Here is a 26,528-nt window from a genome sequence, read left to right as displayed (position 1 = left end):
CCCGCGCTCCGCAGCCGCCCGCCGTCCGCGCCCGCCGAGGTGAGCCCAGCGCGCGGGCCGCGCCCGCCGCCACGACCCTTCCACATCCGCGGAAACCGCTGCAGGCTCCACCGGCCCCCGGCGCTGCGGTCGCCTCTTCTCTGCTCCTTTCATCATCCCTCGCTTCCCTGCCCTCTGGTCGGAGATCTCATTCTCTTCATCCCCAGTTCCTTGGCTTTTACCTCTTTCTGGCTTTTGCTCCCCTCCCCCTACTCCTGTCCTTCCTCTTTTTCGCCTTATAACCCCTACTTTCTTCCTCTCACCTTTTAAGCTTTTTTTCTAGGCCCCCCCCATTTTTTTCTTTAAAAAAAAAAAAAAAGGAAAACAAAAACCCTATTGCTACAAATGAGAATTTTGAGGGTAACTCTTCGCTAGAGCCAGAGACCTTTTAAAGGACTGCATCAGTGTGCAGGAATGGTGGTGGTGAGGAGACCCAGGTCCTCAGTATTTGGGAAATCTGATCGAGAGGACTCTGTTTCGGTCATGTCACTCGTGTCTTCAGTTTGGATATCCTGAGGGTGTCTGAAGCGAGTGGATCTATTTTTCTAAGTCCAATAGACGACCGCAGTGAGACACAGCGCGGGGACGGTCACCAATTACTGAATGGGAATTGTGTTACCATTTGCTAAATATATTGTGACATACTCCGTGCCTCGGTGAACAGCTCCCTTGACCTTGTGCGGCTCCTCCTCCCTAGCTCTCTGTCCCCCTCTGGAATTTCCCCTGAGAGATCACCGAGGTCCTACACCCGGAAGGCTTCGACCCTCGCTTTTTTATTTTGTGCTGGGGGCAATTTCTATGTTGGTGACTGTTTAGATATGTTTTATGCATTTTCCTTTTAAGTGAATTTTCTTTCACCCCAGAAAGACAGGACGGAGTCCAATGTGAGAATGGCTATGACTTTGGAAGAAGCTCCGTGGCTGGGCTGGCTCTTGGTGAAAGCACTGATGAGGTTTGCCTTCATGGTCGTCAACAACCTGGTTGCTATTCCATCCTACATCTGCTATGTAATTATACTTCAGCCCCTTCGAGTGCTGGACAGTAAGCGGTTCTGGTATATCGAAGGAATCATGTATAAATGGCTTTTAGGAATGGTGGCTTCCTGGGGATGGTATGCTGGATATACAGGTAAGAGTGAGAACACTTTTGTTTAATGCATAAGAAAAGATTTGTCAGGAGCCATGATTAAATATATGTTACACTTTGGGTTGAGGATGCTTTCATGTCTTCACTGTTGAAAAAAAATAAAAAGAAAACAGTTCTATTGGGTTTCTCTTCAGAATCTCAGGAAGACTGATGTTTTCAGAAGTATAATTTCACAATTGTGTATTGGTAAATTTCAAAATGTTTTTACTGTGATTGACATACATTGATGAAAACTGGTCTGCAAAAGCTCTGGTAGAGGAATAGGAGTGCATTGCATAGGACTCGAGAACTTATATAATGAAGATGTAAGATATTTCATCTATTTCATGGAGGATGCCCTTGGAAATGTAGAAAAATGATGGAACCATATTTGTGCTAAGATAGTTTAATAAGTTTCTTCATCATTTAATGTGATATTGTACTGTTACCATTTTGAGCAAGCAAAATGGCTTTCTTTTCTCTTATGTATGTTTTGTTTACTAGAATCTATATTTTATCTCATAAATCTGAGAGTATTAAATATAAAAAATAAAGTTAACTTTGTTAAGCTAATTTATCTTCTGAGTGTCTTTAAATAGATTGTGATTTCTGCCTTTAAATTGCATTTGGGGAAGCAAGAGTAACACTATTCAGAAGTGGACTTTTATAGAACTAAATGAGAAGTGTTTATTTTCTGAGGTAAACCTTGTATGCTTTGAGAACTTATGCCCTTGCTGTGAAAATTCTGTATCGTTTATTGTATTTATTTGATTTTTTTTCCTTAAGAATTAAGATAATGAAAAAAATCATAGAGGTTTTTTGCACTTGTCAGATGTGGAGGCTTTTAGCACAGAAATTTCTACCAGGCAGGCTCCTTGGAGATCATGCAGATGCTGTGGTCAGTGGAGGCTGTAGTTCATAGCTTGGCAGAGTGAGGAGGGGTACTCCCAGGGTCAAGCAGTATGGCAATTCTCCATTTGAAATTCTGTCTCCCTCTTTCCTACGCAGGCTGCACCTGCACGTTTTATCCACACACACAAGAGAAGGACTGATAGTGTACAGCTTTTGTGGAGTCTGACAGACTCTTGCTATGTCTGAGTGCTCTCAGTTGCCCCAGATGAAACCTTTTCTCCTTCCAGCAGTGCCATTTATTATTATGCAAGAGCTAAAGCCCCTGGGATAGTGTATGCATTGCTTCCTTGTCATCTGTCTTGTTGAGATTCTAGTGCTTTTTGGATATAGTAGGTGAGCTTCTAGCCCTTTTTTACTACTTGGTGGTAGCAATAGCAGTGATAGAGAAAAAATGAAGTTCTAGTCTATGGTGCTGAATTCTTACCTGAATTGCACTGCCATCTTAGAGTTGCTTGGCTTGGTATAGTTTGAGCATTCCCAAATATATGTTATATGGTACTAGTGGCTTTATTCTTGTATAGTATGCTTAAGTTTGCTTGTTTTAAATTAGCTTATAGTGTTTTCAGAAACGTGTTCTAGAAGTTCATTCTGCTAAACAATGAAATTACTGAAATGTTTGTGCTTGTGTATAGTGTATTTAAATGTTAGCATGATGGGAAGGTAAAATTAATTTGGCATTGACCTTGAGATTAGGAGTGCAGTGGCGCTGCTTAAAGTCAAAGTTAGTTATCCTATGGCCATAGCATTTTTAAGCATGTATTTTTAAGCATATTTTCTTGGGGTGTCTCTTCCTTGCTGACTATGGAACTGTGTAATTTCTTTTGCCACCTGCTTGGAATGTGGTCTTGGCATGATCTGCATATTTTAGTCTCTCTGAAGCATCTGCTCTTCTTCAGGCTACTGAATTTTGACAATTTGATCAGTTTGTCTCATTTAAATATAGACTGTTTTAATATATGTATTTTAAAAGGTTTTCCTATAGGTAGAATACTTGATTTCAGAGGGCCTGGTTATAGTCTGATCATAACAGAAAATAATCAAGAAGTCAAACAAATATAGGAATGAATTTGGTTGAAAACCTCAGCTGAGTTTAAAGAAGCACATCTAAGCAGAGGTTGATGAACAGGTGTACCCATAAAATAATCTCAGGGGTTATATTAGCCTTTCTTTAGATACTATATTTCACTTCTTCCCTTTACATCAATAGGGGGGTGGGCTTGTGAAGTTCTTTTTTCCCTATGCCCAAGTTTCACAGATGGAAAATTGAACATTGCCAAAGGAATTCTGCTCAGCAGATTAAGTATGTTCATGTTTTAGAATAAAAATTGCCAAAACTTTGTTGTAAAACCACTTGTGAGGAAACCTTAAATACTAATTAAGAAGCTAAAAATTGAATATTGGTATATTGGTATAGAATATATATATATTTTTTCCAAATTGTGACATTCAGTGTAATATGAGTGAATTATTCAGCTCTGCTGATGAGGACTTATGCTGATTATCTAACCTACACAGCCCCATATAGTAGCCACTGGCTGCGTGTCACTATTTAGATTTAAATTAATTAAAATGAAATAAGATGTAGCATTTAGCTCCTCAGTCACACCAACCACATTTCAAGTGCTCAGTACTAGGTGGCTAGTGGCTACTGTATGGACAGTGCAGATACAGAACACTTCTATCATCACAGCAAGTACTATTGGACAAAGCTGATATAGTAAGCATGGTTTTCTTTTCTTAGAGAAACTAAATGTTATCTTTATTAAAAAAATCTTTCCTTAGTTCTAAACAGATTTCTTTTGTAAAAGACAAGAAGTTTTATTAAAGTTTTATTAAACCGTCTCTTAACTCATCACAAAAATGAGCCCTTTAAATTCATACATGCTTCTTGGATGGGGAATGGTGAGGCCAGTAAGCCCAAGAACATAAATGAACATTCTTGTACTTTAGTTTGCATTCTCAGAGCTGGGGAACTGTCTGTAGACACAGAAGATGGGAAAGGAATTTTCTGGTCTGTTTCTGACTTTAAGTTACACATTTTAAAAAGTACTCTGAAGACACTGGGGTTTGTTCATCCCTGGCTTGCTACTAAAGTAGTAATGATTGTTGTTTTCACATTTTCCTTTTTTTTTTTTTTTTTTTTGAGATGGAGTCTTGCTCTGTTGCCCAGGCTGGAGTGCAATGGTGCAGTCTCGACTCACTGCAACCTCCACCTCCCGGGTTCAAGCGATTCTCCTGCCTCAGACTCCTGAGTAGCTGAGACTACAGGCGTGTGCCACCACACCCAGCCAATTTTTGTATTTTTAGTAGAGATGGGAGTTTCACTATGCTGGCCAGGCTGGTCTCGAACTCCTGACCTTGTGATCCGCCCACGTTGGCCTCCCAAAGTGCTGGGATTACAGGCGTGAGCCACCGTACCTAGCCTGTTTTTACATTTTCTTTAGTAGGAAGTGCTGTACAGATATCTCATGCTGAAGAAACATTTTATATTGCCTTTGTCTTAATATTTCAAGGGCAAACCAAAAGAGATACTAGCTTAACTAATGATCCACTTCTGCATGCTTTATTTAGATTTAGGATAAATCAGTACCCCACTACCCCCACCCCGGAGTTTAAGTGACGATTGGCAAATTTGAGAGAAAGGTTTCATACCAAACAAAATATATTCTATTTATTTAAAATGGTTGATTTTTATTTTCATTTACTTATTTTAGTAAAGGAATTGTCATCCAAACACATTTAATTAAAGTCTCAGCCAGGCACAGTGGCTTATGCCTGTAATCTCAACAACTTGAGAAGCTGAGGTGGGAGAATCACATAATCCCAGGAGTTTGAAGTTACAGTGAGCTGTGATCATGCCACTACACTCCAATCTGGGCAACAGAGACCCTGTCTCTATTAAAAAAAAAAAAAAAAAAGAAAAGAAAAAAAAAAGACTGTGCATGAAATACTTTAAAATGTTTATGTTAATAGAAACTGCAGAATTTTATTTTTATATAGGATGAGAATCATGGGCCAAAGTCTGACTGGAAGGGAGCTGGGGTGCCAGGGGACTTGCTGCCAACCTGTTTTTATGTAGCAAACAGTTTTCCTTAAATTGAGCATTATTTGGGGAGGCTTTAGGGAAAGCTGATGGAGATTACGTTTAGTTACCTCCTACCCCCCAACTGACAGCTGCTATGTCTTTCTGGGTTATTTGATTATTTGATAGTGTCCTGCTTTTCGAGGAGGGATACATATTCATTGTGTGACAAAAAATAATTTTTAGGAATTATTTCTGACCTTGAAATTCTACAGAAAGTTTCAAAAATGTATTTCGAGAGCAATATCTTGTAACCTCCGAGCCATAAAACCAATTTAGTATGTGAAGATGAACATTTTAAGAATGTGAAATAAAATAGAATTCAATAGAATACATTAGAAGTGCATGTGTTTATACTGAGTGGTGCTGCAGAATGTGTTTTTTACTATGAGTACAGTCAACATTTGAGAGGCATTGTTCTAATGGAAAGAGCACTGCGATTTTGGAAAACTCTGGGAGTCGGTGGTCTAGCTTTAACTTTAAATCTGTTCTCACTAATAGGGGTGAGATCCTTACCTACTCCGTGCCCAATGGATGGATCTTCTTTATAACCCCAGGGTCTGATTTGTTACCTGATGCTCACAGAGTACTCCATAAGTGTCTAGTTCTTAAATGATCCTTTCTTATTTTTTTGTGAGACAGTCACACTCTGTTGCCCAGCCTGGAGTACAGTGGCACAGTCTTGGCTCACGACAGCCTCTCTCTCCCAGGTTCAAGCGATTCTCATGCCTCAGCCTCCCTAATAGCTAGGATTACAGGTATCCACCACCGAGCCTGGCTAATTTTGTATTGTTAGTAGAGACAAGGTTTCACCATGTTGGCCAGGCTGGTCTTGAACTCCTGACCTCAAGTGATTCACCCGCCTTGGCTCCCATAGTGCTGAGATTACAGGCGTGAGCCACTGCACTAGGCCAAATGTTCTCTTTTCCTTTCCTGGTTCTGAGATTCCCTAGCTGCCTACCTTTCTGAAAGGTCTATTAGCAAGGTCACTGCAATCCACAAAATATGAAACCTTGAATCACATCATGTTTAATATATGTAATCTCTTACAATACATTCGTTAATTTTTTTTGAGAGACAGATTCTCACTCTATTGCCCAGGCTAGAGTGTGGTGGCGAGATCATAGCTCACTGCAGCCTTGAACTAGTGGACTCAAAAGGGATTCTCCTGCCTCAGCCTTTCGAGTAGCTGTGACTATAAGTGTGCATCACCGTGCGTGGCTAATTTTTTAAAAAAAGTTTCTATAAAGATGAGATCTTGCTGTTGCCCAGGCTGGTTTTGAACTCCTGGTTTCAAGGGCTGCTCCTTCCTTGACCTCCAAAAATGCTAGGATTATAGGAATGAGCCACCATGCCTGGCCACATTTACTAATTTAACACACCTTTATTGAACTTCAGTTATCTGTGGGAACAGGTACACTGGAGGTACCTGATAGGCACAAGACATAATCACTGACTTTAAGGAGCTCACAGCAGCCTTGTTGGGGAGACTGCACCAACAATGAAAATATACAGGGGTACAAAGGGAGGTAAGAGGAAGGGCTCCTGATCTAGCCTCAGTGGTGAGGGCTGACAGGGAGGGAATAGGGGATTTAGTGAGAGGCTTCGAAGGAATTTGAATTCCTTTGAATCCTTAGTAATTATAATTCATTTAAAAGATGCAATGTGTATCTTTGTGGTGATGATATTAGCTGAGATTTATTGAAAAATAAACCAGGCAGTGACCAAAGTGCTTCAGTCACTTAATGATCACATAAATTTTATCAGGGTGGTACTGTTATCACTTCTCCTTTTGTTATGGATGTTGAAATTGAAAGAGGTTTCACAGTTACTTCCCCAGAAGCATTAACTGGATTGATGTTGCCACAAGTTGATTTTTGTATTTAAAGAGCCAGTACTGACCTTTAGGTAATGTTCCTAGAGTGTTTCTTAATTTTTACTAGCCACATGCCCTTTTGCTTTTGAGGCATGAAATCTCTTTCTGAAGATACAACTCTTTAACATCTGAAAGCAATATCATAGCTATAGATTTCTTCAAGAGGTTAAAAACTTGGTGCTTCAATGGAAATGTTGTAGTATAATGGAAATTTCATAAAATCTAACTTCCTTAAGGCTCTCTACTCATGTGGAGAACAAAAACTCCACTGGAATTTTGGTTTTGGTGCTTGAAAGTGGATTATCATCAGAGTAAGGAGTTACTACATGATGTTAGGTTGACAACTGATTTTTTTTTTTTTTTTTTTTAAGTCTTGCTCTGTCACCCAGGCTGGAGTGCAATGGCAAAATCTTGGCTCACTGCAACCTCCGCCTCTTGGGTTCAAGTGATTCTCCTGTCTCAGCCTCCCGAGTAGCTGGGTTTGCAGGCATGGACTACCATGCCCAGCTAATGTTTTGTATGTTTAGTAGAGATGACGTTTCAGGCTGGTCTCAAACTTCTGACCTCAAGTGATCCACCCGCCTCAGCCTCCCAAAGTGCTTGGGTTACAGACGTGAGTTACTGCGCCTGGCTGACAACTGATCTTGACATAAATCCAGGAGAGGAGTTTTCAGTACAGTGTTTCGATTTTTATGTGGAAAATATATCATGAAAGGAAATATTTTTCTTCTCCATCCCTGTGATAGGTAATTAAAGGTAAATATTACTAAATGCTGTAAACTCAGCAATCTAGTGGTACTATACATTTGATGTCTGGTCTTATTTCAAAGATAGTTTATAATTGAATAATTTATTTTAGATACTTATTTTGAAATATGTATAATGTTGCATACATACACCTTCACATACACTATTACAGAAGCTCAGGGGGCAGTATTTGCAATGTTTGTAGTAAGACCTCAAGTTCTGGAGTCAGAAAGAGCTGGGTAGAGTAATTTTTGGTTTATTTTTGTTTATATTTGCCTGGCATATCTTTGCCAATCCTTTTGTTTTCAAACTCAAACTTTTATAATTTGCTTTGATTTAGATGTGTCTCTAGTATATAGCATGGAGTTAGGTTTTGCTTTATGAGTGAATTTGAAAATCTCTGTTAATATGAGTTGAATCCATATTTATATTTATTCATATGTCAAAAATTTATCATGGTTCTGCCATTGTATTTTATGTTTTCTATTTATATATACATATGAATGTTAAGTCGTTCACTGTGTAGTATCTTTTTCTTTGCTTTTCAGTTCTGATGTTTAGGAAGGTTTGTATTTCAGTCTTGTTACTTTAATATTCTTAGTTCTCTATTGATAGTAACCATTCATTCTCTTCTATAACCAGAGGTAAAACTCTTTTTAATCCTTCTCTCTTCCCCTTTCTCTTCTTCCTCACCCAATCTTAGTCAGTAATATTCATTTAAAATAGCATATACATCTGTGCTATTATGTATACTTATGCTTCTACTACTTGAGCTTTAAGACTATGCACTGCTGGCCGGGCGCGGTGGCTCAAGCCTGTAATCCCAGCACTTTGGGAGGCCGAGACGGGTGGATCACGAGGTCAGGAGATTGAGACCAACCTAGCTAACGCGGCGAAACCCTGTCTGTACTAAAAAATACAAAAAACTAGCCTGGCGAGTTGGCTGGCGCCTGTAGTCCCAGCTACTTGGGAGGCTGAGGCAGGAGAATGGCGTAAACCCGGGAGGCGGAGCTTTCAGTGAGCTGAGATCCGGCCACTGCACTCCAGCCTGGGCGACAGAGCGAGACTCCGGCTCAAAAAAAAAAAAAAAAAAAAAAAAAAAAAAAAAGACTATGCACTGACTCCCAGCTATTACATCAAGGTAATCAGTAAGCTTATTATACTTCTCTCTGCTTTCTCCCTTCTTTCAATTTATGTTATTTGAATTTATACAGTGTTATAGCCTATAATATTTGCATTCTGTTTTATCAACCTCATTTCCATCTGTTTTTGTATTAATTCTTCAGTTGAATGTAATGTTCACCCGGGTACTTTGCGCAGAGTCATTCTTTGGTTGGCTGAAGTTTATCCTCCAGCAGTTTCTCAATAAGGGCTCAGGGGAACAAGATGGGGATATTACTCTTACATCATTTTCAGAATTTGTCTTTTGTTGCTTTATATGTTTTGTTTTTTGTTTTTTTGAGATGGAATCTCACTCTGTTGCCCAGGCTGGAGTGCAGTGGTACGTTCTCAGCTCACTGCAACCTCCGCCTCCTGGGTTCAGGCAATTGTCCTGCCTCAGCCTCCTGTGTAGCTGGGATTACAGGCATGCACTACTACGCCCGGCTAATTTTTGTATTTTTAGTAGAGATGGAGTGTTGCCATGTTGACCAGGCTGGTCTCGAACCCCTGGCCTCAGGTGATCTGCCCACCTCGGCCTTTGAAAGTGCTAGGATTACAGGTGTGAGCCGCCACGCCCACAGCCTGTTGCTTTATGCTTGAAGGATAACTTAGCAGGTTATAAAGTCCTTGGCTCACACATTCTTTTTTTGAGTATCTTACAGGTATTATACAAATGTCTTCTGGCATTAAATGTTATATGAAGCCAGATTGAATTTTTTCCTATTATTAATGATTTGGTCTTTTTGCCTGTCTGCCAAAAGGGATTCTCCCTTTATCTCTCATATCTAGTGACTTTATTCAGATATAGCGGTATTGACTGTTTAGCTCAATTTTTAATAGTACATGTATGCCTTTCTAATATTTAGATTCAAATGTATTTTCATTTCAGGAAAGTTTTCTTTAATCATATCTTTAAATATTTACTTTGTCTCATTGTTTTGGTTTTCCTTTTTGGAGACCTTAGTTATATGTATGTTGAATCTCCTTTTTTTTTCTTATGTCTTTTGTATCTATTTTTCCTTTAATCCTTTTAAACACTTTTTCATTTGTTTCTCTCATGTCTCTTACTGTATTTTCTGCAATGTCTCTTCTTTGTTCACCTGTCAGTTTCTTCTTCATTTCTGTGATGGCTTTGTTTATTCTTCTATTTTTTTTTTTGTTGTTGTTGTTTAGTTTTGCCAATTCATGCTTCCCTATTCCTGTTATCTAGACATTTCTCTGTTGAGTTCTTGTATTTCTTATTTGTGGTCTTGCTCATAGTGATGATGGCTTCACTGATTTTCTTAAAATCAAGCAAAATTATTCAGTTATAAATTTTGTCTTCTCCATTGTAATTTTTTTTTTAGTGTCGGTACATTATCTGTCATTTTTCTTAAAGTATCTCTCAGTCAGTACCATGCCAGTTACCTTTTTTTCCTTGTGATTTAATGAATTGGATTTACCTCAATCTGTTATTTGTAGGAGGTTTGGGTGGGGCCAGGGTAGATTTCCGGATTTCTGCCTCAGAGTTAGTCTTTTTCACATATGAAACTGGGTGTGTTTCTCTGTGTTGCCACAAGTCTTCTGCCTCTCCAAACCAGAACAAGTCTAGAAGGCGTTTTGCCACTAATTCTGAACTTCCCACTCCTTCCTTTGCAGCTATGATTGGACATGGCTCCAGCATGCCAATGCAAACCACCCCCCCACCCACCTTTTTTGTTTGTTTGTTTGTTTGTTTGTTTTGAGATGGAGTCTCACTCTGTTGCCCAGGCTGGAGTGTAGTGGTGCAGTTTTAATTCACTGCAACCTCTGCCTCCTGGGTTCAAGCAATTCTCTGCCTCAGTCTCCCGAGTAGCTGGGACTACAGGCGTCTGCCACCATGCTTGGCTAATTTTTGTATTTTTAGTAGAATTGGGGTTTCACCATGTTGGCCAGGCTGATCTCGAACTCCTGACTGCAGGTGATCCACCTGCCTCGGCCTCTCAAAGTGCTGGGATTACAGGCATGAACCACTGTGCCCGGCAACCCTTTTCTTAAGGAAATGTATTGTAGCTGTTGCTTTCTGAGATCTGCCACTGTCAGGCCCTCCTCATCACATGCCACAGTGTCTTTCCCTATAAGCTGTTCTCCACCGCAACATAGATTGCCTGCCTTGTTTGATCTCAGCCTTGCTCTCAGGTACTTTGGTGGTTTTATTTTTTAGGTTTAAAGTTTTTGGCTTTTTTGGTGGTTGTTGTTGTTGGAGACAGGGTTTTGTTCTGTCACCCAGGCTGGAATACCATGGTGCATTCCAACTCACTATAGCCTGAAACTCTGGCCTCAAGTGAGCCTTCCCACCTCAGCCCAAGTAGCTAGGACGACAGGCATATGCCACTATGCCTGGATAATTATTTTAATATTTTTGTAGAGATGGGATCTTACCAGGTTGCCCAGACTGGTCTCAAACTCCTGGCCTCAGGCTGTCCTTCCACCTGGCCTGCCAAAGTGCTGTGATTACAAGCATGAGCCACCGCACCTGGGCTGGGATTTTTATATTTTTGTTTTTCTCCTAGGTTTTCTGAAAAAGCAGTTTTGTGCAGTTTTTTCTCCTTGTTGCTATCTGTATTTTCCCAGAAGATTCATGCCTATAATGCTACTATGTCTATACCAAAAAGTACAACACAAGATTTTTGTTTAACTAATTATAATTCAAATAGCACTGTCAGCATCCTATTGTACATTGGTTGATTATTAGAAAATGGAGAGCAATTTTGCCATCTAATTAATTTTCTTTGAGGTTTGTTCAAAAGCATAAAGTAGCCTCCAAAATGTATTTCTTTTGTCTCCCAGTGGTTTCCAAACTGTTTTGATTCTTAGACTGCTTACCAGTGGCATATGTTTAAGACATCCACTCTATTTCCATTTGGCTGCAGTAAGAAAATGTCATCAAAATGAATGGAAGGAGTGAGTTACCTTTGGTAGCTTAGTAAGGAGTATGAAATAAACGTGACATTAATACAGTGACGCTCTAGGGTCTGGTCTGCCTTGAGAACTTTAAAGATCACTAGTGCCCCCCAAAGTTTGACAAATATTGTTACATATGAGTTTATCATTCCTAATCTAAACTTAGGATTTACTGAATACTTAGGCTTTGTTTTAGGAGTTTCTTTTCAGAGTTTGCAAGTTAGTGGCTGTATTCAGAAGCTGGTGTGTTTTATTTAGTCTTAGCACTAGTTTAACTTAAAAAAAATTAGTTGTCAACTTTTCAAATTTGGGAGATTTCACAACACATGAAAACAAATGCCACATTTCCAGCTATTCTTGAGAAATTAGAGATCCGGCCATGCTGAGCCCTCGTTCCTGCATAGTAACAATTTGCTGGAGCTGCGTGATGACCACCCCCTTTACTGTCCAGTTTATCCAAGATCCTGCTGCTTCTTGTCTTGTTTTGGGCCTACTTTACTCATTAAGAGTACTTGCTTGGATCCCAGAGACTTAGGTGATGTTCATTCCTAGCTACTTGGGAGGCTGAAGCAAAAGGATTGCCTGAGCCCAGGAGTTCAAGGTTGCAGTGAGCTGTGATTGTGCCATTGCACTCCAGCCTCGGGGACAGAGTGATATCATATCTCTCTAAAAAAAAAAAGAAAAAAGAAAAGAAAAGAACCGCTATGAATCAAGTATCTAATGCACATTTTGCATGTGCTTTTAATTAGAAATTTGTATTATTTGACACTAAGTGAAAAAAATTTTAAATTTAAATACATCAAGATGTTTCTGAATCATAAAAAGACAAAACTATGTTCAATACACCTTTAGTGTTACACTCATATGTACATATATATTTTTTAATTGGGATATAATTCACCTACCATAAATTAATCATTTTAAAATATATAATTTAGTGGCTTTAAGTATATCCATACAGTTATGCATCCATTACCATTATCTAATTCCACAACATTTCATCACCCTCAAAAGAAACCTCAAACGCATTAGTTGTCACTTCACGTTCTCTCCTACCTTTAGTTCCTGGTCACCACTAATCTATGTTCTGTCTCTATGCTTTTGCCTATTCTGGACATTTCATATAAAGAGAATTATATACAATATGTGTCTTTAGTGTCTGGCTTTTTTAACTTAGCATTATGTTTTTAATATTCACCTGTATTATATGTCAGCACTTTATTCCTTTGTGTGGCTGAGTAATATTCCATTGTGTGGATAGACACACATTTTATTTATATATTCATCAGATGAACATTGGGTTGTTTCTGCTTTTTGGTTACTGTGAATAATGTGGCTATGAACATTCATGTAGAAGTTTTTGTGTGAATATATGTTCTCAGTTCTTTTGGACTAGGAGTTAAATTTCTGGGTCATATGGTAATTCCGTGTTTAACTTTTGAGGAGCTGCCAGACTGTTTTCCATAGCAGCTGCACTATTGTACATTCCCACCAGCGATGTAGGAGAGTTGTAATTTCTCCACATCCTCACTAACACTTGTTATTTTCTGTTTTTTTTTTTTTTTTTCTTTTTATACTAGCCATCCTAAGTGGGTGTTAAGTGGTATTTCACTGTGGTTTAGATTTGCATTTCTCTAATGACTATAATAATCTTTTCATGTGTTTATTGGCCATTTGTATGTCTTCTTTGGAGAAATGTCTATTCAAGTCCTTTGTCCATTTTTAAATTGGGTTATTTTCTTTTTATTGTTGAGTTATAAGAATTCTTTCTGTATTCTGTATACTAGACCCTATCTATTTTTTCATTGGTTATTTATGCTTTTAGTGTTCTGTCTAAGAAACCATGGCTTAATCCAAAGTCATGAAGATTTATATCTATGCTTTCTGTTGATTGTTTAGCAGTTTTTTGTTGTTGTTGTTGTTGTTTTTGTTTTTTGAGGTGGAGTCTTGCTCAGTTGTCCAGGCTGGAGCGATTCTCTTGCCTCAGCCTCCCGAGTAGCTGGGATTACAGGCGCCCACCACCACGCCTGGCTAAGTTTTGTATTTTTAGTAGAAACGGGGTTTCACCATGTTGGCCAGGCTGGCCTCAAATGCCTAGCCTCAAGTGATCCACCCACCACAGCCTCCCAGAGTGCTGGGATTACAGTTGTGAGCCACTGCACCCGGCTGAGTTTAGCTTTTGTATTTAAATCTTTGATCCATTTTGGGTTAAATTTTCCATGTAGTGTGGGGTAAAGGTCCAAGCTTCATTCTTTTACGTGTAGATATCCGGTTATCCTAGAATCATTTGTTGAAAATGATTTTCCACATTGAGTGATCTTGGTACCCTTGTTAAAAATCAATTGACCATAGAGGTATGGCTTTACTTCTGGACTCAATTCTATTCCATTGTTCTGTATGTCTATCCTTGTGCCAGTACCACACTATCTTGATTAGTTAGTGTAGCTTTGTAGTAAATTTTGAGTGTTAAATAATTTTGTTGTATTTTAATTTTTTAAAAATTCATAATTCTGGCCAGGCACAGTGGCTCAAACCTGTAATCCCAGCATTTTGGGAAGCTGAGGTTAGGAGTTTGAGACCAGTCTAGGCAACATAGCAAGACCTTGTCTCTACAAAAAATTTAAAAATTAGCCAGGTGTGGTAGTCTGCACCTGTAGTCCTAGCTACTTGGGAAGCTGAGGTGAGAGGATCACTTGAACCCAGGAGTTTGAGGTTGCAGTGAACTGTGATCTTACCACTGCCTACTGTAGCCTGGGCAGGAGAGCGAGACCCTGTCTTTGAAAAAAAAATCCTTGTCCTTTTTATTATGTATTATGATTTTAATAATAAGGCTAGTTCATGACATAGAAATACTAATTTAAAACGGTTTTGGATTTAAAAGTATTTACTGAGTTAGAACAATGTTTTTCAAGAATTAATATACATAATTGGGTTAAATGACCCTTATCTCTATGTTGAGGAAATGTTTACTAATTATGTGTTTCATTGTTAGGAATAGCAATAGTTGCTCTTTACCCTCTTTAAAAAGCTGGACATCCATTGTAGAATTGTGTTTATTGTGTGACTGATCAATCAAATTTTTATCGACTGCCTACTACCAGTTAGCAAAGTTATTGATTTATAAATACTGGGCTAGAGAGTGTGATGTAGATTAATTCCTACCAAAAGGACTTTTGGCATAGTTTTTATTCTGGTTGTTTTGATGGATTTTTTTTTTTTTTTTGGTGTATTTTTGCTCTTGTTGCTCAGGCTGGAGTGCAATGGCACGATCTTGACTCACTGCAACCTCCGCCTCACAGGTTCAAGTGATTCTTTTGTGCCTCAGCCTCCCGAGTAGCTGGGATTACAGGCATGCACCACCAAGCCTGGCTAATTTTGTATTTTTAGTAGAGGTGGCGTTTCAACATGTTGGTCAGGCTGGTCTCGAACTCTGGACTTTAGGTGATCCGCCTGCCTCTGCCTCCCAAAGTGCTGGAATTACAGGTGTGAGCCACCCCACCTGGCAATGGATGGTTTTATGAATAGTTGAGTTTGTTATGAACTGCATGTTCAAGATGCATTTGTGACAAGTTTTTTGAAAAACAGAGATCAATATATACATTTCCCCCTAATATGATGGTTCCATTTATTAAAGTTAATTGAGGTCCTTGAAGGGAAGAAAATTAATTGGAGTCTAAATTTATAAGTATAGGTTACAAGGATAAGGAACAAGAATGTCATTTGGAATAATTGTTGTGGGCTATTTTATACGGTTGGGATAGAACTTGTTTTTGTATATCAGGCTCTGATTTGAGCAGCCGTTATAAAGTGTAAATAATCATTCTAAGCTGTGTTAAGCCTCAGATACTTGTATATAGATGTATTTTCAACAAATAATAGATACTGCAAAATAAGTATGATATTAGAGGTAGCATGATGTGTTGGGAAAAATCATTGATTTTTGAGCTAGTATGAGGTTGGATCCTGTTTCTACCACTTGCTAGTTGTATCTTTGAGCTAGTTGCTTAATTTCTCTGAGCTTCAGTTTCATCATCTGTAAAAATGGAGGTTATGAAACTTGAATATAAAGTGAAACATGGTGTTTGGTACTCTATAAATGATAATTTCATTATTAGTATGATCATTATTATATTAATGCCTAGGAAAAGAATTATGTTAACCTTTTGGGAAAAGGCATGTGTAAATGAATAAAAACTAACCTATGAGGCAGTCTTAGAAATATATCTGAGGCTACTCAGGCCTAGGTAGTAGTGTAGCTCAGTCAAGTTCTTGCTTTAATCAATCAATAAAAATAATTTAGGCCATAGTCTAAATGAAATATTAACTAATTAGATTTTATGTTTGTAAATTTTGCAGTGCTTCAAAGCAATTTATTAATTCAGTCACCTATTCTAATGCAAACTTTTGAGTGCCTTCTCTGTGTCAGATATTGTGCTGGTGGCTGGGAGTACAGTGGCAAACAAAACAACATAGTTCCTGTTCTTAAGAAGTTTACAGGTTAGTGTGGGAGACAGACAACAGGATTCACGTCATAACCATGGAATCACATGTGGAAAGGGCTAGGAGAGGATGAGACAGAGGACTTGATCTTGAGACTAGTGGTACCAGGGAGGGGTGCCCTTGAGAGAGGGACCTTGAAATTGAGACCTGAGGAATCAGTAGGAGTTGGCCAGGTGAAGCTAGGAGGAGGGACAGCATGCACAAAGGCAGAAAAGAATTTGTCATGTTTGAGGAACAAAGGGAAGGCCAGTGGCTGCAGCAGGGAGGGAGTGAGGGGGAGAGGAGCTTAGTGTTTGAGGGAAGCTGGTGAGGCCAAATCCTTTAAAGCCTTGTAGTGCATATTAAGGGTTTTGAAATTTATCTTAAGAGGAAACCATCAAAGAGTTTTAAGTAAGGGAATGATGAAATCAGATTCTTATTTGTAATTCTACTCTGCAGCTTTGTAGAAATGAACTCAAGAGAAGCCAATGTGTGTGGCCAGGAGACCCTGTGGAAGATTCTCACCTTATCAGGTGAGGGTGATAGTTGGTTGTCTAGTGATGATGGCAGTGGAGATGGAAAGTGACCTGATTGGAGAGTTTTACAGGAGGGAAAATTGTCAGGACTTGCTTAGAGATTAGACCTGGAGGATGAGGTAGAGAGAGAGGTGACCAGGACGCCCCTGAGGTTTCTGGTGTGAGCTGCTGGGTGGATGGGGAAGCTCAGAGAGGAGGTAACATTGAGAGGAAATTTTTTAAAATTTAAAAATTTAGCATAGGGTAGATGAAAAACATCCAAATGAAGCTATGAAATTGACATGGATGTGCAGTCTGGAACTTGTAAGGGAAACTTGAGCTAGAAAGAGAAATTGGCAAATTATCCATGGTGTTTAAAGCTGCGATCACCTAGGGATATCTCAGTATGAAGTGATGAGAGGCCCAGGATTAACTCGTGAGGGAATGCCACCATTTGGAGATTAAGAGAGGAAGATTGGAAGAGAAGAAGTAGAAGGAATGCCAGCCTTAAGAGTGTGGGGTCACAGAATTCCACAGTGTTTCAAGGCAGGGACCTGCTGAATGCAGCTGAGCATTTATTTACATTTTCCAAGATGAGAGCTGACATATCTTTTATTGTGCAAGAGCAGCTTCATTGAGGTGGTAGAAGTGTAACTAGACTAGAGTGGGTTGGAGATGAATGATGAATGGGAGGGGACAAAATGGAAACAAGAATGTATGACTTTCCAGAAGTTTGGCTGTGAAAGAATAGAGGGTGATACTGGAGGGAGTGATATAGGGTCAAGGGAAGACTTTTTACATTTTTTATTTTTAAGGTGGAAAAGTCTAGATCCTGACCCACTTAGGGTTGTACCTGATGAAACCAGGATCATTTACTTACACAGGTAGTATATTAGGAAACTCTTCTTGGTGAGGATTGAATGAACAAATGCATATCAGCACTCCACACATGGAAAGCGTTTAAATGTTGACTCTGTTGGCAGAATCAGGCTGAGTGGTCCAGTGCCCCCATGGGTCTGGTCCTGTTCCAAGCTCTTTAGTAAGGATGCTCTCCTGCAACCCCTTTGCATTTTTTCAGTTTCATTCTTCCTCTCCCCAAAATCTGTTCTTTTGTTTCTTTGAAAATTTCTACCTGCCTATCTAACCCCATGACACACTTCCACACTGCTCCAGTTTCCACTCTTTTCCTCCCTCTGAACCTCTTTGGCATCAACTCTGTAATTGTGGTTCCTAACTATTGGGCTGAGATTTCCTGCAGTGCTTCAGAGTTATCTCAGGGGGTCAGGAATCCATACGCATATTAAGTGCCATCTGTGGATGAATAAATAATGTGTCTTGTAAATATGTGCTAATGTTTTTCAAATGTATGTGGCTGCTGTTTTGATTAATAAGAAATCCTTTAAAAGCTTTTAAACTTTGTTGTTACTTTTATTATGGATGTTTTCACTCAGTTCTAAAAGAACTGATATATTAAGGCTGGACACATTTTTTGACCTTAAAAAAGAATGTTCATACTTGACAAGGTTAGGAATCATTGCTCTACAACATTCAGAGTTTTCCTTCATGTTCTTGACTATTATCTTTTCTTTTCCTGTCTCTTTAACAGACTTGTAAATTGCTTGTAAGGGCAGGGGTTGTGGTTCTTTCTTCTTCCTTGTACCCTACTGCAGAGGTTGGCAAGCTACAGCCCTTGGGCCAAATCCAGCTCACTGCCTGTTTCATAACGCCCCTCCAGCTAAGAAGCTTTTACAGGTGAACATTTGCAATCAACCTGATGCTGAGAGAACACTAACTTTGAACTCCAGTTAAGCAAAATGTTCTTCCTGAGAAATAATTCCATTCTTGTTATTAGAACTGTATTATGTAAATTATATTCAATTATTAATTTTTTATTTTGAATTTTGTCGATAAAATTCTCATAGAAATTTGTTAGAAAACAAATTTGTTTTATAAGTACCTACATAATACCCTCATTTGCCTCTTGGCCTGCATATCTGAAAATTTTGCTGTCTGATCCTTTATAGAAAAAGTTTGAGGACCCCTGCTTCGTAGTTATATTTTTTTTTTTTTTTTTTTGAGATGGAGTCTTGCTCTGTTGCCAGGCTGGAGTGCAGTAGCACGATCTCGGCTCACTGCAACCTCTGTCTCCCGGGTTCACACTATTCTCCTGCCTCAGCCTCCTGAATAGCTGGGACTACAGGCGCCCGCCACCACGCCCAGCTAATTTTTTGTGTTTTAGTAGAGACGGGGTTTCACTGTGTTAGCCAGGATGGTCTCAATCTCCTGACCTCGTGATCTGCCCACCTCGGTCTCCCAAAGTGCTGGAATTACAGGCATGAGCCACCGCGCCTGGCCCGTAGTCATAGTTTCTAACCTTGTTTAATATCTGAATTATTTGAGGAACTTTAAAAAAATATACATATTTATAAGCATAAATATATATATTCTTCTACCCTGGAGATTCTGAATCAGTACATCGGGGTGGAGCCTGGGAACTTATATTTTTAACAAATTATTGAATTGTTTGGGAATCAGTTCCTTTTAGTGCATTCATAGAGTTGAACCCTGAGAGATAATGAAGTGAATATTGAGTTAGTTATATGTCAGAGGATAAATTCTTACTTCAGCATTTATTAACTATGAGACCTTATCCAAGTAACTACTTGTTTTGCTGGTTTAAAAATTTTTTAGTTATTTTGTTTATAGACAGTTTTGCTTACTTTCTACAGTGGTAGTTCTTTTACCTTTGGAGGTTTATTAGAACCTCTTTCAGAATCTGACGAAAGTAAATAGCCCCTCCCTCTAGAAGGGTGCACCCGTGTTAGTTTCCTGTGACTACCAAAACAAATTACTACAGGAGTGCTTAAAGCAACATAAACTTATTCTCTGACTGTTCTGGAGGCCCAACATTCAAATCAAGGTATCTGCAGGGCCGAGATCCCCCTGAGAGGTTCTAAGGGAGATCCCTCACCTCTTCCAACATCTGGGCTGCGTTCCTGGGCTTGTGGCTGCATCACTCAGCCTCGGTCTCCAGGGTCACATTGCCGCCCCTTCCTCTCCATGTATCTCTTACAGAAAGACTCTTGTCATTGGATTTAAGGTCCATCTGGATAATCCAAGATAAGCACTTCCTCTCAATATTCTTAACTTAATCACATTTTTTATCATATAAAGTAACATTCACAGGTTCCAAGGATTTCACATAGATATCTTTGGGGTTGTGGAGGGGTACATTTTTCAGCTTTCCATAGAACCTTTGCACATGGTCACAGTTTTACAGTTTCAAGGAGTCACAACTCTGAAGTCCGTTTATGGATCCTATGGACTCTAGGTTTGGGCTCCTTGCTCAGTGAGAACCTTACACCTATAGTGTGTTCTAGTTAATCTCTTTATTCTTTCCTGTCTCTGTGTCATATGCTTACATTCATCATCCCATTAATACCATTTTCTTTTTTTTTTTTTGAGACGGAGTCTCGCTCTGTCACCCAGGCTGGAGTGCAGTGGCCGGATCTCAGCTCACTACAAGCTCTGCCTCCCGGGTTCACGCCATTCTCCTGCCTCAGCCTCCCGAGTAGCTGGGACTACAGGCGCCGCCACCTCGCCCGGCTAGTTTTTTGTATTCTTTAGTAGAGACGGGGTTTCACCGTGTTAGCCAGGATGGTCTCGATCTCCTGACCTTGTGATCCGCCCGTCTTGGCCTCCCAAAGTGCTGGGATTACAGGCTTGAGCCACCGCGCCCGGCCACCATTTTCAAAATGATGTTTTTTTCTTGTAACCTTCGACTTTTCCATGTATAGTTTGCTGTTTAGGTTAATTGCTCTGATTCCCTTAGGAACTGTTTATCCTTTGATAAGCTTCTTGTTAAAAAGAAAGCCCTCCCTAAGCCTTTTTACTTCATTCTGCAGTAGGGAGACTAACTTCTGTGCCAACACAGATAACCAGTAATGCTTCTAGTGAGAAGAAACACCTTGATTGAGTATCTGCTGTGCCAGGCCGTTTGACAAGTGCTTACACGTGGCTTGTTATTTAATATTGAAAACAATCCTGTCGAGGGAATGTGGTATCAGTGAGCAAATGAAGGTCTGTGGAAGTTAGGTTACGTGCACAATGTGAGTGATAGAGCTGGCAAGAGCCAAGCTAGTCTTTGAGTGAAGGTCTCGTCTAAAGCCCGTGTGTTTTCATTATACTATGAAAACACAGCACACTTCACTTTTAGTTAAATGGTTAGTAATCTCATTAGACAGGGGCTACCTCTGTTTTGGTTTCACTGGGTTCTAGTCACATGTACAGTGCTTACTTATAGTATTACTTTGCACAAGTATCTTCTCTGATCCTTAGCTTTAAATAATACTAATATCTGGGTGGTATGTCTTTTAGAGCTGTTGTAGAAATTGAGAAAATATAGATTGAAAGCCCCTCCAAATAGAAAAATTTTGCTACTATGTAGTATAAATACAATTAATTGGTTTCTCATTTTAGAATATTCTTAATACTTTATTCTTTTCCTGTTTTAGATTTCAAGATTTGGGAATGTGGCCAAACCTCAAACCAGAGGATACATTAACCCCAACTATGAATTTCTTTGCTTAAAACCTCTTAGATATTTGGCTGTTGTGAATTCTTACATTCTGCTTTCTGTTCTTTTAAGGGGCATCCCCAACTTTGTGTAGCTCAGTTCTACTTAGGATATCTACATTTGTGATAACTTTCTGAGCAGTTCTCTTTCCTAGGTCAGTTTTTAACTCCTCTCATTACCTCTTTGCCATGGGTTTAGCTGGTGGCTTGGAACTGTGCTCTGGAGACTTTCTCTTTTCTTGTCTCCCTCCTGTAATTTATTCACACCATCATTTATCTATAGTCTCTTCTGCAGGGTTAATATCCCATCTTGCTGCTTCATCTCACTAGTACTGTCTCCTTCTATCTTTGCTCTTATCCTGCAGGATATGAAGATACTCTCATCTTTTTTGTTTTTTAGGCAGAGTCTCACTCTGTCGCCCAGACTGGAGTGCAGTGGCAGGATCTCAGCACACTGCAACCTCCACCTCCCAGGTTCAAGCAATTCTCATGCCTCAGCCTCCTGAGTAGCTGGGACTACAGGTGCGCACCACCATGCCTGGCTAATTTTTGTATTTTTTGTAGAGACAGAGTTTCATCATGTTGGCCAGGCTGGTTTTGAACTCCTGGCCTCAAGGGGTCCACCCACCTTGGCCTCCCTAAGTGCTGGATTATAGGCATGAGCCACTGTGCTCAGCCAAGATACTCCCATCTTTTAAAAAAATCCACATTTAGCAAACTGGTCTCCATCATTCCCAACAGCTCTTCATTCCTTTCATCTGACCCATATGTTATCAGTTCCTTTTACCTACTGGCTTTCTATTGTTTATAACATAACATTAAGGATTCTGATGCTCTAATAACCTGTCCCAGGCCTGTCTTATCTTTTGGGTGCTCCCTCCCTTTATGCTTTCTGCTGCAGTGTAGAATGTCCCTCCTATCAAGACCCAGTCCTTTTGTTTGGATTTCATTCCTCCCTGCTTGCTCATAAACCTTCCTTCATTGTCAATGTCCTCTTTCTTTAACTTTCATAAAAACTCTTGACTTTCCAATACTTTTAAAGAATTGGAGGATATGGTAGCCTGGGTCTATGTTTCCAAATATCAGCAAGAGACTGGAGCTGAATAGTGTCTCCCCACTTTGGGTGGTGAATGTTCTCTTTATTTAAACACAGTCCCACTGCTCCCTGTTGTCATATAGGAAGCCTCCTTCCCTCTATTGTCACCTGTGTGGTGATAAAACAGGAATTTTGTATTCTCTGGCCTAAAGTCTGGTATCTGACTTTAAAAAATAATCCTATAACCTGAATTTGTATTTATAGATATAATCTTATTTCTTCTTGTTCTCAGTGCCAGCTATCTCCCCCAGAAGTTTACTACCCAGGCATGTTCTCCCTGTCTTTGATATCTCTTCCCTTCGTATTTCAGCTCACAATGACTTCTTTTCCTAGCTTCTGTGGTACATATTTTCATGTGTATTGTATTATTTCATAGTTTGTTTTTTATTCCCAATAAGTGAGCAAACTTCTTGAAGACAGGGATTGTATTAGATCAATTAAAAAGTTGACTTAAGTTTTATATGGAAGAAAACATAACTTTAAAAAACAAAAATCACACAGCTAAGTGAGATGCTGGCGTGATGATGGGCATATGAGATGCTGGCATGATGATGGGCATGAGAGCTGAATATGACAGGGAACAGCATATTCAAGATTCTGGTCTATCCATACTCCAGGGCATACATCTGTTGACTGGAAAGACAGACAAATTGTGTATACTATTTAAAATGTTTATCTGTTTTAATTTTTCTTTTTTGCTTCCACCCTCTATCTTCCCTCATGTTCTACTTTCTCTTGAATTGCATTAATTACTTCATGATAGAATTCTAGTATACTTTAATATCTTCTGCAGTGGTAGAACCCTGTGTCTCTCTGAAGAAAATAAAACCAGTTGAATGAATGAACGTTATCAATAAGTGCTTTGGGGGATAGTGAACAGGAGGAGGTGTAAATTAATTATATTTACCATCTGTGTTTTTCTTTGCAACTAATTCAGTCAGAAAGGGAGGAACCATAGAGTTACGTTTCTTCTGCTTGACTTAAAATATCTCAAAATTCCTTTCCGGCTCTAAATTTCTTTAAGATCAAAACCCTTACTATATATAATAGTTCAGTTCTAAAGCTTTTTAGAGCTGTGTTAGCAAAACAGAGAGGTATCCATGTTGTACACGTATTCCTGGCAATTTGGTGTAATCCTTTACCTTTAGGAGATGTTAGAATTTCCTTTTTTCCATTTGCTCATTTTAGGAATTGTATTAGTCTGTTCTTACACTGCTAATAAAGACATACCCAAGACTGCTAATTTATAAAGGAAAGAGGTTTGAATGACTCACAGTTCCACATGACTGGGGAGGCCTCACAATCATGGTGGAAAGCGAATGAGGTGCAAAGTCATATCTTACGTGGCGGCAGGCAAGAGAGAGCTTGTGTAAGAGAACTCCTCTTTATAAAACCATCAGATCTCGTGAGACTTATTCACTATCATGAGAACAGTGTGGGAAAGACCGCCACTCATGATTCAGTTACCTCCCACCAGATCCTTTCCACGACACATGGAAATTATGGGAACTACAATTCAAGATGAGATTTGGGCAGGGACACAACCAAACCATATTGGGAATCTAAGGCAAATACTGCTAAATTTCATTACTTAGTTTAAGTTTTCCCAATGTTATAAAATTAAAGGACCTTTGATTTACATTTGAATCTCTGAATTCAGTGTAGTGTCCTATTGCTCAACTTATGCATAAATGAAAGGAGCTATTTGAAAGGATGAGACAAGAAACCTTTGAGCAAGTTGGGGATTTTGTACAGGTGCAAGTGCTGTTATTGGGACATACTATAGAAAGAAACTTAAGATGTAAAGTCTTAGCTACCTCAACTCTGAGTGATTTAACACAATTATTATTATTATTTTTATTTTTGATATGGAGTCTTGCACTGTCGCCCAGGCTGGAGTGTAGTGGCGCAGTCTCGGCTCACTGCAAGCCGTGCCTACCAGGTTCATGCCATTCTCCTGCCTCAGCCTCCTGAGTAGCTGGGACTATAGGCGCCCGCCACCACACCCAGCTAATTTTTTTTTTTTTTTTTGTATTTTTAGTAGTGATGGGGTTTCACCATGTTAGCCAGGATGGTCTCGATCTCCTGACCTCGTCATCCGCCCGTCTCAGCCTCTCAAAGTGCTGGGATTACAGGCGTGAGCCACCGCGCCCTGCCAACACAATTAATTTAAACCAGGCTACTTTGGGGGAGAGGTTGTTAGATAGTAAATGGAAGCAAATAAACACGAAAAAAAAGGAGTGCAGTCCATTTAGTAATGTCTCCCACTATTACTTTGATCTGGAGGAAAAAAGATATTTACTATTTGGCCCATCACAGAAAAAGTTTGCTGAGTCCTGCTCCAGGGTAAATATCCAGAAGTGGGTTTTCTGAGTCACATTGTAAATGTATGTTTAACTTCATGAGAAACTGCCAAACTCTTTTCTGGAGTGGCTGTACCATCTTGCATTCCGTCAGCAATGTTCCAGTTGTTCTCTACCCTCACTAGCTCTTGATATTGCCAGTATTTTAAAATTTTACTCATTTTAGTAAATGTATGAAGGTAGCTTGTCTTGTTTTTAATTTTCATTTCCCTAGTGGCTAATGATATTGAACATCTTTTCATATAGTTATTTGCCATCTGTGTGTCTTCTTTGGTGAAGTGTCCAAGTCTTTTCTTCATTTTTTTAATTGGGTGGTTTGTTATCTTAATGCTGAGTTTTGAGAGTTGTTTTTTATTTTTTTGTTTGAGATGGAGTTTCGCCCTTGTTGCCCAGACTGGAGTGCAATGGCATGATCTTGGCTCACTGCAATTTCCGTACCCCTGCCCGGGTTCAAATGATTCACCTGCCTCAGCCTCCCGAGTAGCTGGGATTACAGGCATATGCCCAGCTAATTTTGTATTTTTAATAGAGACGGGGTTTCTCCATGTTGGTCAGGCTGGTCTCGAACTCACGACCTCAGGTGATACGCCAACCTCAGCCTCCCAAAGTGCTGGGATTACAGGTGTGAGCCACTGCGCCCGGCTGAGAGTTTTTTATATACTCGGGATATAAACCCCTTGTTGGATATGTGATTGCATATTATTTTCTCTCATTTTATTCTCTTAACAGTGTCTTTTCCTCATTAAAATGTTTACATTTGGATAAAGTCTAATTTACTGACTTTTTTAAAAAAAATTGGGCAGCCCCCAAGCCAGAATAGGTTGAGAGAGATTCCCCAATTCATTGATGTTATTTTCTTCTATGGATTGTGTTTTTCATGTCATGTCTAAGAGTACTTTGCCCAAAACTCCTAAAAACTCTAGGAGTTTTATAATTCTGCATTTTACATACATCTCTGTGATCCATTTTGAATTAATCATTGTATAAGGTGTGAGGTTTAGGTCAAGGTTCACATTTTTTTTGCAACATTGTTGAAAAGACTATTCTTTTTCCATTCAGGGGACTTTACATCTTTGTCAAAGATCATTTGACCATACTTAGGTAGTCTATTTCAGGACGCTCTTTTCTGTTCTGTTGATTTATGTGTCTGTGCCTTCACCAATACCATACCATCTTAATTATTGTAGTTTTATGGTAAGTTTTAAAAATGGATAGTGTGATTCTTCCGACTTTATTTTTTTTCAAAGTTATTTTAGCTAGTATAGTTTGCTGACTTTTCTATATAAATTTTAATAACCACTTATGTGCAAACATTTTAAATGCAGTTTTGACTAGATTTGAGTTCTATTTGTAGATCAAGTTGTGGGTGAATAGACATTTTTGCTATGTTGAGTCTTTTAATCCACAACCATAGTATGTCTCTTCATTTTGGGCCTTTTTGATTTCTTTCTCAGTGTTTGGTAGTTTTGACTATATAGATCTTGTTCATGTGTTGGAGAGGAGCTTTTGTAAATAGCATTTTTTAAAATTTCAATTTTCCCCGTCTCTACTAAAAAATACAAAAAACTAGCCGGGTGAGGTGGCGGGCGCCTGTAGTCCCAGCTACTCGGGAGGCTGAGGCAGGAGAATGGCGTAA

General features: G+C 39.3%; 1 protein-coding gene across 1 annotated transcript in view; it reads left to right on the top strand.

Moving 5' to 3' along the window:
- Window positions 1–63: 63 nt before the first annotated feature.
- Window positions 64–26,528, top strand: part of LPGAT1 (lysophosphatidylglycerol acyltransferase 1) — a 98,106-nt gene continuing 71,641 nt past the window's right edge. Inside the window, 2 exon segments of the mRNA XM_017853047.1 lie at window positions 64–177; window positions 903–1,167. Of these exon segments, the coding sequence (XP_017708536.1) occupies window positions 930–1,167 (238 nt within the window). The 5' untranslated portion in view covers window positions 64–177; window positions 903–929.

The sequence above is a fragment of the Rhinopithecus bieti genome, unplaced genomic scaffold (assembly GCF_001698545.2).
Source record: "Rhinopithecus bieti isolate Rb0 unplaced genomic scaffold, ASM169854v2 scaffold_35166, whole genome shotgun sequence".
NCBI lineage: Eukaryota > Metazoa > Chordata > Mammalia > Primates > Cercopithecidae > Rhinopithecus > Rhinopithecus bieti.
This window is presented reverse-complemented; position numbering and strand designations above follow the sequence as displayed.